This window comes from Hippoglossus hippoglossus, chromosome 24 (genome assembly GCF_009819705.1).
Source record: "Hippoglossus hippoglossus isolate fHipHip1 chromosome 24, fHipHip1.pri, whole genome shotgun sequence".
NCBI classification, from domain to species: domain Eukaryota; kingdom Metazoa; phylum Chordata; class Actinopteri; order Pleuronectiformes; family Pleuronectidae; genus Hippoglossus; species Hippoglossus hippoglossus.
Window position 1 is genome coordinate 270,187 of NC_047174.1, and position 14,814 is coordinate 285,000.

At 44.9% G+C, this 14,814-nt stretch overlaps 2 protein-coding genes and 1 long non-coding RNA gene across 4 annotated transcripts; 2 read left to right on the top strand and 1 right to left on the bottom strand.

Annotated features, from left to right (window-relative positions):
* Positions 1 to 53: 53 nt before the first annotated feature.
* Positions 54 to 1,720, top strand: tmem251 (transmembrane protein 251). 2 transcript variants are annotated; one of them, XM_034580728.1, is made up of 2 exons: positions 54 to 189; positions 904 to 1,720. In XM_034580728.1, the coding sequence occupies exon 2, from the start codon at positions 912 to 914 to the stop codon at positions 1,284 to 1,286; it is 375 nt and encodes a 124-aa protein (XP_034436619.1). In that variant the 5' UTR covers positions 54 to 189; positions 904 to 911; the 3' UTR covers positions 1,287 to 1,720. The 2 variants fall into 2 exon arrangements, with proteins under 2 accessions (XP_034436619.1, XP_034436620.1); XM_034580729.1 differs by lacking the exon at positions 54 to 189 and adding an exon at positions 209 to 783.
* A 4,234-nt stretch (positions 1,721 to 5,954) lies between these two features.
* Positions 5,955 to 9,417, top strand: ubr7 (ubiquitin protein ligase E3 component n-recognin 7). Its single transcript, XM_034580692.1, is given in 16 exon segments — positions 5,955 to 5,978; positions 5,980 to 6,073; positions 6,216 to 6,254; positions 6,257 to 6,345; positions 6,601 to 6,663; positions 7,033 to 7,045; positions 7,048 to 7,085; positions 7,087 to 7,107; positions 7,109 to 7,129; positions 7,223 to 7,276; positions 7,500 to 7,605; positions 7,670 to 7,743; positions 7,827 to 8,000; positions 8,356 to 8,521; positions 8,631 to 8,692; positions 9,066 to 9,417. Coding segments are annotated over 16 exon segments (1,131 nt in total). The 3' UTR covers positions 9,159 to 9,417.
* On the bottom strand, positions 8,332 to 14,304 carry LOC117758779. The gene is made up of 3 exons (XR_004613356.1): positions 14,139 to 14,304; positions 11,195 to 12,236; positions 8,332 to 8,345 (listed from the first exon to the last, which is right to left on the bottom strand). It is a non-coding gene; the product is annotated as an uncharacterized LOC117758779 (long non-coding RNA).
* Positions 14,305 to 14,814: the final 510 nt, after the last annotated feature.

The window sequence follows — 14,814 nt, forward strand, 5'->3', positions numbered from 1 at the left end:
TCTATAAAACAGCCACAGTTTGTTTGAAGGTTTTAAATAAAAAAACTGATGGAGTCAGCTGGTGTCTGACGTCACCCAGAGGTCAGCTGACAAAACCGGAAGTGACGGGCTTCCCGGAGCTGCCGGGATCCAGCTGAGATAGAGAGTCCACAGCAGAACTTTATTTTGAAGGATTCAGCGCGAAGGAAGGTGAGAACTGATAAAAACATGAGCTAGCAGGCTGCTAACATGTTGCTAACAGATGAACGGGCTGCTAACATGTTGCTAACAGATGAACGGGCTGCTAACATGTTGCTAACAGATGAACGGGCTGCTAACATGTTGCTAACAGATGAACGGGCTGCTAACATGTTGCTAACAGATGAACGGGCTGCTAACTTGTTGCTAACAGATGAACGGGCTGCTAACATGTTGCTAACAGATGAACGGGCTGCTAACATGTTGCTAACAGATGAACGGGCTGCTAACATGTTGCTAACAGACGAACAGGCTGCTAACATGTTGCTAACAGATGAACAGGCTGCGAACATGTTGCTAACAGATGAACGGGCTGCGAACAGGCTGCTAACAGACGAACAGGCTGCTAACATGTTGCTAACAGATGAACGGGCTGCGAAGATGTTGCTAACAGATGAACGGGCTGCTAACATGTTGCTAACAGATGAGCAAGCTGCTAACATGTTGCTAACAGATGAGCAAGCTGCTAACATTAACAGGCTAAACGTCTCCTTGAAAAACTACGACATTCAGTGGAAAGTGATTTTGCGTCAGTTCATATTAAATGTTAATGTCAAAGTGAATGTTATTAAACTCAGTGTTACTAAAGTTAATGCTCAAAGCTCATATTGATAAAGTTATAGATAAACTTGTATTGACAATTGATTTGTTATTATCTGTCAACAGTATGGAGGATGATGAACTTCCGTCAGAGGATGGGATGGGTGGGCGTGGCTCTCTACCTGCTGCTCAGCATCATGGCGGTGTACTACGTCTTTGAGGTGCACACACTCAGTTTGGAGCGTGTGCAGGGAGGCGGGGCCAGTCTGTCAGCTCCACCCTCTGTTTTCACCTGGTCTCACCTGCTGTCACTTCCTGTCTGGATGTGGGTGTCGGTCTTCCTGCTGCCTTACCTCCAGCTCTTCCTCTTCCTGTTCTCGTGCACGAGAGCCGACCCCCGTGCTGTCGGTTACTGCGTACTTCCTGTCTGCATCGCCTTGCTGTGTAGTCGCCGCCACACCACCCAGAGACCGACAAATCACAGGGCAGGGTCAGTGATTGACACATAGCGAGGACCAATCTGCGAGGCCGCAGTGGCTCTGGACTGTCAGCATTGCACGTGATGTCATTTCCTGTGTGCCTTTTGAACAGTAACATTCCCATTGGACGTTAACCCTCCACCCTGTCTTGACAGGAGTGGTGGTCAGTGTTGCCCTCAGTGACGACTGACAGGACCTCTGAAACTCAATTGTTCTCTTGTTTTGTTGTGACATCACAGACAGTCCTGGAGTGTGTTGAATATGGTGACCGCAGCACATCCAGTAACCACACCTACTTTAACCAGTTACCTAAAACATGGTTACTGTTGCCATGGTTACCGCAGGTTAATATTTAGAACAGAGGTTGTCTGTGGTATGTTTCTATTGTAACATGAGTCACATCACACACGCTGGTTACCATGACAAGTCTAAACACAAATTAAAAGTCTTTATAAACATTGAAACTTCGCTTTGTTTAATTATTTTTTTAATTTATTGAAGCGACGACCAGCTGCTTCCTGACCTGTCCCCATCTGTCCTCCCCAATAGAAAGATGATGTCCACTCAGATCAGGACTGATTCTGGATCAATAACTCCTGATCAGTCACATTTAAAAAAAACTTTAACCTGAGACACACCTGTTACAGCTTTATTTATAACGTTTCTACCCAGTCATGTGACTGATCACCTGACATCATCATCATCAGTTCTTGACGTCATCAAGTCTCAGATAGTCCTCAGGTGTTTCATGGTTTGAGTCTTTTGGCTGGACGTTGTAGTTCACATTTTGATGACTCTTCTTCATCACTGCCTTCATCACTGTCCTCCTCACCTGCAGTAGATAAAACAGGTGAATGTGACATCATCTAACACAGATCTGGGGTTTACAGCCGCTCAGTTTACCTGAGCTGTGACGTCAGTAAAACATCAAGAGGTTAATAAAAAATCTTTTCCACCAAAGTCAACTTATATATATTATATTCATTCAGGCCAACCGGAGTTCTCTCTCTGGCTCTGTGGTGTTTGCATTGGGTGTTAGCTCAGTGGTGTTCGATCAGTGGTGTTAGCTCTGTGGTGTTATCATCAGGTGTTAGCTCTGTGTTGTTAGCTCTGTGGTGTTATCATCAGGTGTTAGCTCTGTGTTGTTAGCTCTGTGGTGTTAGCATCAGGTGTTAGCTCTGTGTTGTTAGCTCTGTGGTGTTATCATCAGGTGTTAGCTCTGTGGTGTTAGCTCTGTGGTGTTATCATCAGGTGTTAGCTCTGTGTTGTTAGCTCTGTGGTGTTAGCTCTGTGGTGTTATCATCAGGTGTTAGCTCTGTGTTGTTAGCTCTGTGGTGTTATCATCAGGTGTTAGCTCTGTGTTGTTAGCTCTGTGGAGTTAGCTCTGTGGTGTTATCATCAGGTGTTAGCTCTGTGGTGTTAGCTCTGTGGAGTTAGCTCTGTGGAGTTAGCTCTGTGGTGTTAGCTCTCTGGTGTTAGCTCTCTGGTGTTAGCTCTGTGTTGTTAGCTCTGTGTTGTTAGCTCTGTGGAGTTAGCTCTGTGTTGTTAGCTCTGTGTTGTTAGCTCTCTGGTGTTAGCTCTGTGGAGTTAGCTCTGTGTTGTTAGCTCTCTGTGTTGTTAGCTCTCTGTGTTGTTAGCTCTCTGGTGTTAGCTCTGTGGTGTTAGCTCTCTGGTGTTAGCTCTGTGGAGTTAGCTCTGTGTTGTTAGCTCTGTGTTGTTAGCTCTCTGGAGTTAGCTCTGTGGAGTTAGCTCTCTGGTGTTAGCTCTGTGGTGTTAGCTCTGTGGAGTTAGCTCTGTGTTGTTAGCTCTCTGGTGTTAGCTCTCTGGTGTTAGCTCTGTGGAGTTAGCTCTCTGGTGTTAGCTCTGTGGTGTTAGCTCTGTGGTGTTAGCTCTGTGGTGTTAGCTCTCTGGTGTTAGCTCTGTGGAGTTAGCTCTGTGGAGTTAGCTCTCTGGAGTTAGCTCTGTGGTGTTAGCTCTGTGTTGTTAGCTCTGTGTTGTTAGCTCTGTGTTGTTAGCTCTCTGGTGTTAGCTCTGTGTTGTTAGCTCTCTGGTGTTAGCTCTGTGGAGTTAGCTCTGTGTTGTTAGCTCTCTGGAGTTAGCTCTCTGGTGTTAGCTCTGTGGAGTTAGCTCTGTGGAGTTAGCTCTCTGGTGTTAGCTCTGTGTTGTTAGCTCTGTGGTGTTAGCTCTCTGGTGTTAGCTCGGTGGTGTTAGCTCGGTGGTGTTAGCTCTCTGGTGTTAGCTCGGTGGTGTTAGCTCTGTGGTGTTAGCTCTCTGGTGTTAGCTCTCTGGTGTTAGCTCTGTGGTGTTAGCTCTCTGGAGTTAGCTCTGTGGTGTTAGCTCTCTGGTGTTAGCTCTGTGGTGTTAGCATCAGGTAACTGACCAGCTGCGCAGGCTCCTCGGGCTTTTTCCCGCTCCACCAGTTCACTGAGAAGCTGTGACACGTTCACGTTCAGCTCCTTTATTCCGTCATTTAGAGAACTCAGGTCATTTTCCACTTGAACGCAGATTCTCTGTGTGTGTTTGTCTCTGAGCTTCAGCTCCGCTGACAGCGCCATCTTTACTGACGTCATCGCGCACTGTCTGTTGCCTTCAAGTACCTTACGTAAAATCCCACCATAATATAAACATTGAGTACATCATAAAAAATATATATTTCATTTTAATCGAGCAAAAATGAGCGACGCATTTTTTAGCGTGATAAACTCGCTTGACTCCAAACCCTTTTGTTCCTGTCAGGATCCTGTAGATCTAACTAAACTTCAAACATGATTTAAGGACACAAAAACCTGGATAACCCACAAGTTTCTCTTATCAAACTTAGATAAAGCAGAAGTTTTACACTTAAACACCTTAGAGACACATTATCTAATGATGAAGCGCTCTAGATGAAATCGTCCTCACCTCCCGTGAAACAGTCAGGAGTCATCTTTGATCCTGATTTGTCCTTTGATTCTCATTTAAAACAAATTTCTAGGACCGCCTTCTTTCACTTACGTAACATCTCAAAATCAGAAATGTCTCAAAAAGATGCAGAAAAACGAGTCCAGGCCGTTGTTCCATCCAGACATGATTATTGTAATTCCTTATCAGGCTCCAGCAGGAAGTCGTTAAAGACTCTGCAGTTTGTCCTCACAAGAACCAGGACCAGAGACCACACGTCTCCTGTGTTAGCTTCACTACACTGACTTCCTGTTACATTTAGAATTTAAAATCCTCCTCCTCACCTACATTAATAATATGGAAGCATCAAACCTTAAAGGGCAAATAGTACCATATCACCCCACTAGAGGCAGCACTCTGATCTGTCGTGTGTGACCCTGATTTAGATTTTTCTTGAGATGTCGACTGTTCTCTAGTTGATTCTGTTCACCCTGTGATTTTAAATCTTGTTCTTGTTTGTATTGACTGAATCCGTTTTTAAATTCGATGACCTGTGACTCAGATTACCGCCAATTTTAGTTTTAGATTGCCGCCAAAGACGACCTACGGAAGTGAACCGGAAGTTGTCATCAGCTAGCTGTGGCTAGTAGTTTGACAACAAAGCTCTGATCCTCTGGACATCACACGGAGCTGGTTATTATTGGTTATTATTGGTTATTATTGGTTATTATTGGTTATTGGTCAGTCGATCGGCTGCTCTACAGACTGATCAGACGCTGGAAAGACTTTGCTTCTACTTCCGGTCCGGTCCCGGTTGGACTCGGTGAGTGTGTGTTTTTTTATTAACAGAGCTAACACCGTTAGCATTAGCACGGAGCAGAGACAGGCGGTTTCCCTGATGAGGCTAACTGAAGCTAACTGAGGATAACTGAAGCTAACTGAAGCTAACTGAGGCTAACTGAGGATAACTGAAGCTAACTGAGGCTAACTGAAGCTAACTGAGGCTAACTGAAGCTAACTGCTGTCATATTGATCAGTGATCGATAGACAGTACTGAAACACACACACGTGTTTGTCTTACTACAACTGTGGGGACACTCCTCACATTTAATTCAGACAGTAAAGACAGAGATAGTAGAGACAACAGAGACAGGTAGACACAGACAGTAGAGACAGAGACAATAGAGACAGACAGTAGACACAGAAAGACAGTAGAGACAGTAGACAGAGACAAACAGTAAAGACAATAGAGACAGACAGTAGACACAGACAGTGGAGATAGACACAGAAGGTAGACAGACAGTAGACACAGACAGTAGAGACAGTAGACACAGAGAGTAGAGAGACAGACAGACAGTAGACAGACAGTAGAAACAGTAGAGACAGACACAGACAGTAGAGAGACAATAGAGACAGAGACAGACAGTTGACACAGAGACAGACAGTAGAGACATTAGACACAGACAGTAGAGACAGAGACAGACAGTAGACACTGACAGTAGAGACAGAGACACACAGTAGAGACAGAGACAGACATTAGACACCGACAGTAGAGGCAGTAGACAGAGAGCAGAGAGACAGACCAGTAGAGACAGAGACACACAGTAGAGACAGAGACAGACATTAGACACCGACAGTAGAGGCAGTAGACAGAGAGCAGAGAGACAGACAGTAGAGACAGAGACAGACAGTAGAAACAGTAGAGACAGAGACAGACAGTAGACACTGACAGTAGAGACAGTAGAGACAGACACACACAGTAGAGACAGAGACAGACAGTAGACTAACCTGAGGTTGACCCCTGTGTTGGTAGTAAACATGTCTGAGGAGCAGACGGTGTCCGCTGGTTGATGTTCTGGAGGAAGATGAGGAGCTGGAGGAAGAAGCTTCAGCTGTTCTGGCAGGAAGTGACTCAGAATCACTGCTCCTACCCTCAGGTACGCACTGCACACACTGACCAACAGGTGGCAGCACCAACCAGTTATTATTATTGTTATATTATTATTATTATTAGAGAGGTATCAGTTTTGTGTTTGTTTAAATCTAAGATGAGCTCCATATGTAACTGTGTGTTTTCAGGGCATGTGAAGCGTCAGGCTCTGTACGCCTGTAACACTTGTACACAAAAGGCGGAGAAGCAGCAGGAGTGTGTTTGGCGTGTTCATATAAATGTCATGAAGGTCACGACCTCTTTGAACTCTACACCAAGAGTGAGCAAACGCATCATCACTTTCAATCCCTGATCAGTACATCCATCAACATCGTCCTCAGACGGACGTGAGTTTTGATCTGAGCCAATGTGCTGTTTACATGTGAAGGACGTAAAGCTCTGTTGATAATAATAATAATGTAATGCTCTGTAAGTCAATAATCCAGAATACATGATAAAAGGACTGAAACTGTTTTAAATAAATATAAGTATTTGGTGTTTCTTTTATTTTTTCTTCTGTGTGTTTTTTTCTGCAGGAACTTTCGTTGTGACTGTGGAAACAGGAAGTTCACAGAGCTGCAGTGTAAACTCCATCCTGTTAGTCCACATCCAGTAAAATGACACAAATGAAATGGACACACATGTTTTTCAGCTGTAAACTGATCAAACAGGTTCATGGTTTTAGTATCATGTTTATTATCAGCTCTTCATGGGTTGAACACGGCTCATAGCGCCACCTGGTGTTTTAAACCATCTTGGACCTTGGACCAGTTTGAGAAGTAGGTGGAGTCAGACTCAGAAGTGAAGTTATACTTTAAATAAACATCAGTTCATCATTGATCAAACATGGCAGATGAATCTGTTACCTGGCGTCCTTATAAATACATAAACAGCTGTCAGGTCTCTATAACCTTTGTTAATCGTTGGTCCCAACAATGCACGTTAAACACAGAGTGGTGTGTTCAGGATAAAGACGAGGTCACACTCTGAATAAATACAGTCACAACTTCTTTGGAGTTTTACTGCACCTGCAGTCGACCGTTATCCCGACCCCGACGACCAGGTGAGACATCACCCCCCCCTCACCTGACCCCCACGTGAGCTCTGGACTCCACTGAATGTGTGTCTCTCTCTTACTGGCTGGTTTTGTCTCCAGGTGGAGGACGAGATGATTCAGTGTGTGGTGTGTGAGGACTGGCTGCATGGCAGGGTGAGTCTGTGACACAGGAAACATTTACATGATGCTTTGCCTGATGAGGTTTGGACAAAGGATATCACACAGGTGATTGAGTCCTGTGCTCTCGCTGCGTCTCCACTCAAAACTAAACAGTCCAAACTTTCTTAATTACATAATCTGAATGGTGCCGTGAAACTTGTTGTGGTGCCCCCTGGTGGTCAACCTTCACCGACCTCACCTGTACCTGTACCTGCAGCACCTGGGCTGTGTGGTTCCCGACTGTGTCGAGCTGCAGGAGATGATTTGTGAGCTGTGTATGAATAAAAATGATTTCCTCTGGACCTACGCTGATCTCCTGGCAGGTAAGTCACCGACTCACAGCGACTGTGTGACGTGTTTCCTGCATGTGACGTACTTCCTGTTCAGTCTCAGGTGCAGCGGCTCAGGTGAAGGAGGAAACAGGAGGAGAATCAAACACAGACGCTCCTGACAAACCACAGGTGAGAGGCTTCCACTGTTCAGACTGAGTCATGTATGCTCAACCACTCTTTCTGATCCATGTCATTGATGAATGATCTATAAGGTGGATCAGGTGGATGATGTCATCGAGCCCGGCAGTAAGCGGAGCCGCGAGGAGGCGGAGTCTAGCTGCAGACTGAAGGAACTGCAGAGGATTGGTCAGAACAGACTCCGGTCAGGCGCTGTGTTCTGGCCGTCAGGGTGGCGCTCCAAACTCTGCTCCTGCACCACCTGCCAGGTAACGAGTTTAAATTTCCATTGGCTGACGCACTCATGATGTCAGCGTGAGGTCATAGGCTTGTGATTTGACATGTCACATGACGTAAACACATAGTTTGTCCACACTGCGCAGCGACTGGTGGATTTTTAAATGATCTAAATGTTTGTGACCAAACTACGAGCAAACAGCCACATGACAGCGTGTTACATCACTGACGACCTGTTGGCACGTTAGTCTTCAGATCATCACGTGTGACTTCCTGTCTGTGCGTTCTGCAGACAAAGTGAAGACCTTCACCCAAGTTTCTCTCAGAACTTAAAAAACCAGAACACAACCACAGACCAGTGTGTAACTGATCTGTGTCTGTCCTCAGGAGCGTCTGTCACAAGCTAATCTGTCCTTCTTATTGGACGAGTGGGACACCGTCCTCGCCTACGAGAGAAAAGGAAAGAACAACGAACAGACGCAACAAGGACACGACCCTCTGATGTCAGCTCTCGACAACCTGAACCGAGTGCAGCAGCTCGAGATCATCCACGGTAAGAAAAACTACCACACTGAAAACTACAAGTACTACAAATTAAATTAAAAGTACTCTGCATGAAACTACAAGTTCTACACATTTTGTTTGTTGTTTTTTTGTTTCAGGATACAACGACATGAAAACTGAACTGAAGGATTTTCTTCAGACGTTTGCAGCTGAAGGAAAGGTCAGTGACCTCTGATGTCATGTGACTGTTCTGTGATAGGTCAGTGACCTCTGATGTCATGTGACTGTTCTGTGATAGGTCACTGACCTCTGATGTCATGTGACCGTTCTGTGATAGGTCACTGACCTGTGATGTCATGTGACTGTTCTGATAGGTCATGACCTCTGATGTCATGTGATTGTTCTGATAGGTCGTGACCTGTGATGTCATGTGACTGTTCTGATAGGTCGTGACCTGTGATGTCATGTGACTGTTCTGATAGGTCATGACCTCTGATGTCATGTGACTGTTCTGATAGGTCATGACCTCTGATGTCATGTGACTGTTCTGTGATAGGTCACTGACCTGTGATGTCATGTGATTGTTCTGATAGGTCGTGACCCCTGATGACATCCGTCAGTTCTTCGAGCAGCAGCAGAGTCGTAAGAGAAGGAGAGTCGACGACGGACGTTTCTACTGCACCTGATCACCTATAACCTTTGACCTCTAATGAACCATGTGATGAGCCTTGGCCTGTTCCTGATCTCGTGTGACATCACTTCCTGTCGATCAGCTGATGTTTGTGATGTCTGGACACTGGTTTTTATCGTCTGTTTATTTTGAAGCTTTGAGACACTGAACGTCCTGTTTTTAATGTTTGTTTCAGAGGTCAAAGGTCACTAACTGTAATGTTTATTTGTGTTTTTCTTTATAATGAAAATCAATAAACTGAACCACAAAACCAACATGGACTTGCTCATATTTCAGGATCAATCAACATGATTGATTAACTCTGCTTTAAATCTGTGCTGTTTGTTGAAGTCATCATTATGTTTGTCGTTGTCCAGATGCTTCTCCAGATGTTGCTCCGGGGCCCGGACCTGGAAGCAGGATCTGGGGTTACACAGGTAACTTCTCATTTCAGCTTTAAAAAACAAAGACTTTATTCGTTTAATCACAGCAGCTGAGAACAGGAAACATCTCATGGGTTCAAACGCCAACATGACTCAAACGCATTTAATCAGAACATAAATGTTTGGTGTAAGAAGACGTCAATTTGTGGTAATATGGTAGGAATGACCTCATCATGACCTCATCGTGACCTCATCGTGTCGTCATCATGTAGTAATGCTTAACGTGTACAACCAATAAGATTAGAGACGGAATCTACAGCTAACTAATATTAGCAGAGTAATCATCGTGTGGTATCAATGTCATGACAGATTTCATAATTGATTAATATTAAACTGTATTACAATATAAAAGTGATTATTGATGGATCAGGGTATGAACAGTGTTTCCATTCTGCTTTTGAGTTTCTGTGCCAGAGGTGATTGAGTCCGTGTGACACGTAAATAGGTGACGAGCACGTCTTCCTCATCTCTTCATCGTGCAGGTGTCTGATAATGTTCAGCTCCTTCAGAGGTTGGACCAGTTCAGCTTCAAACAAACGTACACCACGGTCTGCGTGCCAGAAAGTAATCAGATTACATTCTACGTGTACATACAGGTATTTTTTGGGGGCTTTTTTCCATTATTCTTTTTTTGGCAGGAGATCTTCAGACCAACTGAAGAAAATCCTTTCAAATTTGGTCCAAATGTACATTTAGACTCAGATGAACTGATGAGTGTCAGTGGTCAAAGGTCACAGGGACACAGAGTTGGTTGGTGGAGGGGATCCTAGGATTGGCTGTTGTGTTTATGTGACTGAGGTTAGAGAATCGAAACGCCGGTCCGTCCAGTCGGGAATTGAACCAGGGACCTGCTGCTCAGGTGTGTGGAGGAAATCATTTTCTGAAATAAAGAACCTAATTGTCTTTTAAGTGCACGTTTATTCTTAACCGATCTTACAGCATGCAGACGTGAAGATGGGTAAGACCAAGAAACATTGTCGGGCGTGCTCTTTCATACAAAAAGAGGTGATGTGTTTGCTTATAAGCCGAATTGTGTGTGTGTGAAAATGCGGAGTACACCCCCAGAAGATAAGATTGGAGGAGACAGCAAAGTGATGAGTGGCTCCGATGTCTGGATTTCACCTAGTGAGTCACCAACAGACATCTTGTCAGGTCACATGTGGTGCGGCCATCTCCTCACACGTGATATGCATAAGCACAGATAATAGTGTGGTTACATAAGCATGTATAATACATAGTATAGTATGATTATATAATTTTCCATTACAGGTGCGACCATGTCGGATACGTCCCGACTCCTCCACATCATTATATTACATTTTATCCAAACAGCCGACCATCTGGTTGGAGGACGACCACTCTTCCCCCTCAGCCACAGCCGCACTACATCAGGGGTAGATCACAGTAAATATGATTTTTAATGTTCATAACTCATCTGTGTCGAGGGGGTAAAAGAATCAATCGACTGAATCTGATCAGTGGAGAAAACGGAGGTCGGGGTTTTCTGGCTGCTCAGTGACTCCAGCAGCAGCTCGTCTTTATAGAAGTTTTAACGATTCCGGGCACTGGAAATCATCTCTCAGATGAAAATTGGATTGTTTGTTGATACCAACGTGTTGAAACACACGGAGATGCATCGAGGTGGGAAATCAGTTCAGCTTGAGGCATGGACAAATCTTTCGCTGGAACAGAACTTGTCCTCTCCAGAAAATGTTTACGTTTTGTCCGTCTAATCGAACATGGCCTGTAAGTTCCTGTACAGGGCACGGTGGGTGATGGGCAACATGGCCCTTGATGATGTCATCCCGGTGTTGTTGATAGTGTAGGAGTACTGACACGCCAAGAACTCTCTGGGAAACTTCTGCCTTGTAGATTCATCACCAAGACAGGCGCGAGATGGACGGTGGCTTCGATCCGGAAGAAAGACAGCACCAGAGACATGACCCAGGTGACGATGTAGAACGGGATTGTTGCTTCCAGACCACCAAGGATGAACGGGATGACGATGCGGCCTCTCCCTGGTCTACCATATGTTTCTGTGAGATCGACCAAACACGTCCATGCACCATCATCTGGAACGTGAGAGTACTGACCATGATGTTGGGAATCAGTCCTGCTTCCTTCATTGAGTTCCAGCCAGCTGGCAGTTTCCTGGGCCGTGTCCTTCATCAGGAATTTTACAAGCCACTTTCTGGAACACAGATAAACTGTCTGTGCCGAGGTTGTATGAGTCCTGTAGCGATGCCGTACGCTGCATCAGCAGCGAGGAGACAGTTCCAGGGGGAATACAGGAGCACGTCTTTGATGTTGGACTGAGGCATCAGACAGGAAGCTGGAATCATGGAGTCTGTGATCGATCCGTGAGCCACAAAGATGATGTCCACTTCACTGTCTTCGTCTTCGTCTTCGTCATCAGACTCGTCCTCGTTTGACTTCTTGATGATTTCATTTTTCATTAATTGAAACAAAGCCACAAGTTTGAGGAAACACCCTGAATTCTCTCTCAGCCATCGTCGCACCTCTTCGTTCTGGCATGTTTTCATGGCATACCTTATTAATACTCTCTCGTCTTCATAGCTCTCTGGGTTTTCAATGATGCGCTTAACTTTCTCCTGCTCGCGCTGTTCTTCTCCATCTTCTCGAGCATCCGCCTGTGAATAAACAGCAGAAGGTCCAGTTAGCACGACTTCAAACACATTTTACACTGAAATGGTTCAAACAGTTGGGACGTTGAAACTCCCAGGGGATTTTTCAAATGTGTGTTTGCTGTTCTAGTGTCTAACGATTATTTAAGCAGGGTGAATTTAGATGACTGGTTGTCCATCATCAGTGGGTAGTAAGAGCGAGGGCATTCCTGATTACTGCATTTTAGTAGTTGTCAACTATTCCTACAAAGTAGTCAACTAGTCGATTAATCGTAGGGGACATGTTTTTCCAACCCGTGTCAATTTGTGTGAGAGAGAAGATGTTTAGAGAAGTCTCTGATTGTCGTCTGCCTTCCTTGTCCACTCTGTCGTTGCTAGCGTTAGCCATAAGCGTATGTAGCTATAGATGGTTATACATACTGTTGCATTACTTTAGGTCAGCTGACGTTTCTATCTACTCTGGGTTAGTTTTATTAGAGCATCTGAATCTGGTTGTTTGACCATGTTTCCTTCTGGCTCTGTGTGTCTAACAACAGTGCCCCCTGCTGCATATCTGCTGTAGGTACCAGTGCTTTATTACTGCCCCGGGCTAAACCCACATATAAATGACTAGTTGAACGATGCAGTGTGGACTAGTTGTGTTGATAGTCGACAAGTTGAGCAATCTTAGAACCCTTGTACGAGCTGGATGTGTCCAGGACGTTGCTCTGCAGGGACTTGAGTCATCTGACTGGTCACAAGCTTGTTGCCACAAGGTGTCGAGTTTAGCTACCAGGTGGTGTCGCAGGGCCACGTTCGGTTGGCTGCTGGGTGCTGCTCCAACATAGTACTTCTGTTTCAGAGCTTACATCCAAATCTTCGGTTCTATCCGACAGGAACCAAACTAAACCGAGCCTGTCCAGACAGCCTGAACAAATCAGTGAGAATATCCTGTTTTATGCGGCGCGGTACTCCACGCATCTCTTTGTGTTCATGGGATTGTTGGTTCATCTTTGAGGTGCGGCCTCCCACTTGAATCTCATTGGTTCCTTTGGTTGTCGATATAACGTTATGTTGTTGAAACAAAGAAAAGATAGAAGGTTATATTGGTGGGAGGGTCCCTCCTCCGACTGAAGGTATAGTACTTCTGCTTCATCAGCCTATGGCCCATGAGCCCTGAGAGTCTGAACCTCAGGGACACACCTCAGCCAGAACTGCCTTGAAATCACAAAGCAGTCTGCAGATGCACATTTCAGCACCTGGAGTAAAAATGAAATAACTGAGCTCTGTGAGGCTTTATTTTACATAATGAATGATAAATGAATATATTGTTATATACAGCAAATAAGTCAGTGAATTATTAGAAGTAATTAATGGTGTCAATGAAAATAGATCAATTATGAAGGATGTGAAGGTGCGATGATGCAAAAATTCATCATTAACAGTTGGTTAATTGGCTGCTACAAGATTTGTCTGCCTGGTTGCTGTGGTGTCCAGCTTTAATACCAGGGAACTTGGGAGAGTTTCTGGACTCTTCTGGACACACATTTTACTAAGAAGCTGCAGGAAAAGTTCCAGAAAATGTCCAGAGACACTGACTCAGACATTTGTTCAGACATACAGAACCTGCAGAACATGTGAGGAACATGTGAGGAACATGTCAGGAACATGTCAGGAACATGTGAGGAACATGTCTGAAAACAGCCTTAGCTGCTAACAGGTTGCATTAAGGTGTTGCTCTGTGGTTCCTGGTTTGCAGTTGTAAATATTAGGAAAGGTCAAACTGCTTTGAGTGAAGGTTCTGCGCTAAACGCCTGATGCTTTTCTTATTAAATGTAAGTGGTTTGGATGTGTTGACCTTCGGTCTCCCGCTGCAGCTCTTTACCTGAGGAAACAAACCTGCAGGAGCAGAAACTGAGAATCACTTACTTCATATCTTTAAACTGATCCTTCAGGGCCTGCGTGATCTTTTGGATGGCTTTGGCTGTGTCTCGCAGGGATTGGCTAGCTTCAGTCACGTTGTTGTTCTTGATCAGATCTGTCCAGTTGTCGATCGCCTCGGGAAGCGCAAACGCCATTCCAATAGCTCCTCCCAAGGATGATTGATCGAGAAACAGATCAATAAAGGATTAATTATCAGAGATCAAATTATCCTTCATAAAAACATCAATTAAGAATCGAATAAGAAAAGTGTGTGTGTACAGGAAGTTGATCTCACATGCTGCCTCCTTTGAGCACTGTTTTCAGTCCAGTCACAGATATCTCCTTGATCAGCTGCTGAGCTCCTTTAGCAAATAGAAAGTTACATTTCTTCCCACTTGCGCTGAGCGTGAAAAACCCTAAAATCCAGTGATGGTCACCAGAATAGGGACGTTGAGGCCAAGGCCGGGACTGAGGCTTGAATAATGTCCTCCACCAAAAGACCAATTCGGCTCGTCACCGATCATTCTGAAGTTGATCTTCATCCTCACTCCACTTCGTCTTGCCACAGCTCTCAGGATGTTAGTCAGGATGTGTCTGTCCAAATCGTCCGGGTCGGCGAATCTGTTCGCCTCCTTCTTCTCCGACTTTAGTTTCTCGAACAGTCGCTGAATGTTTTTTGCTG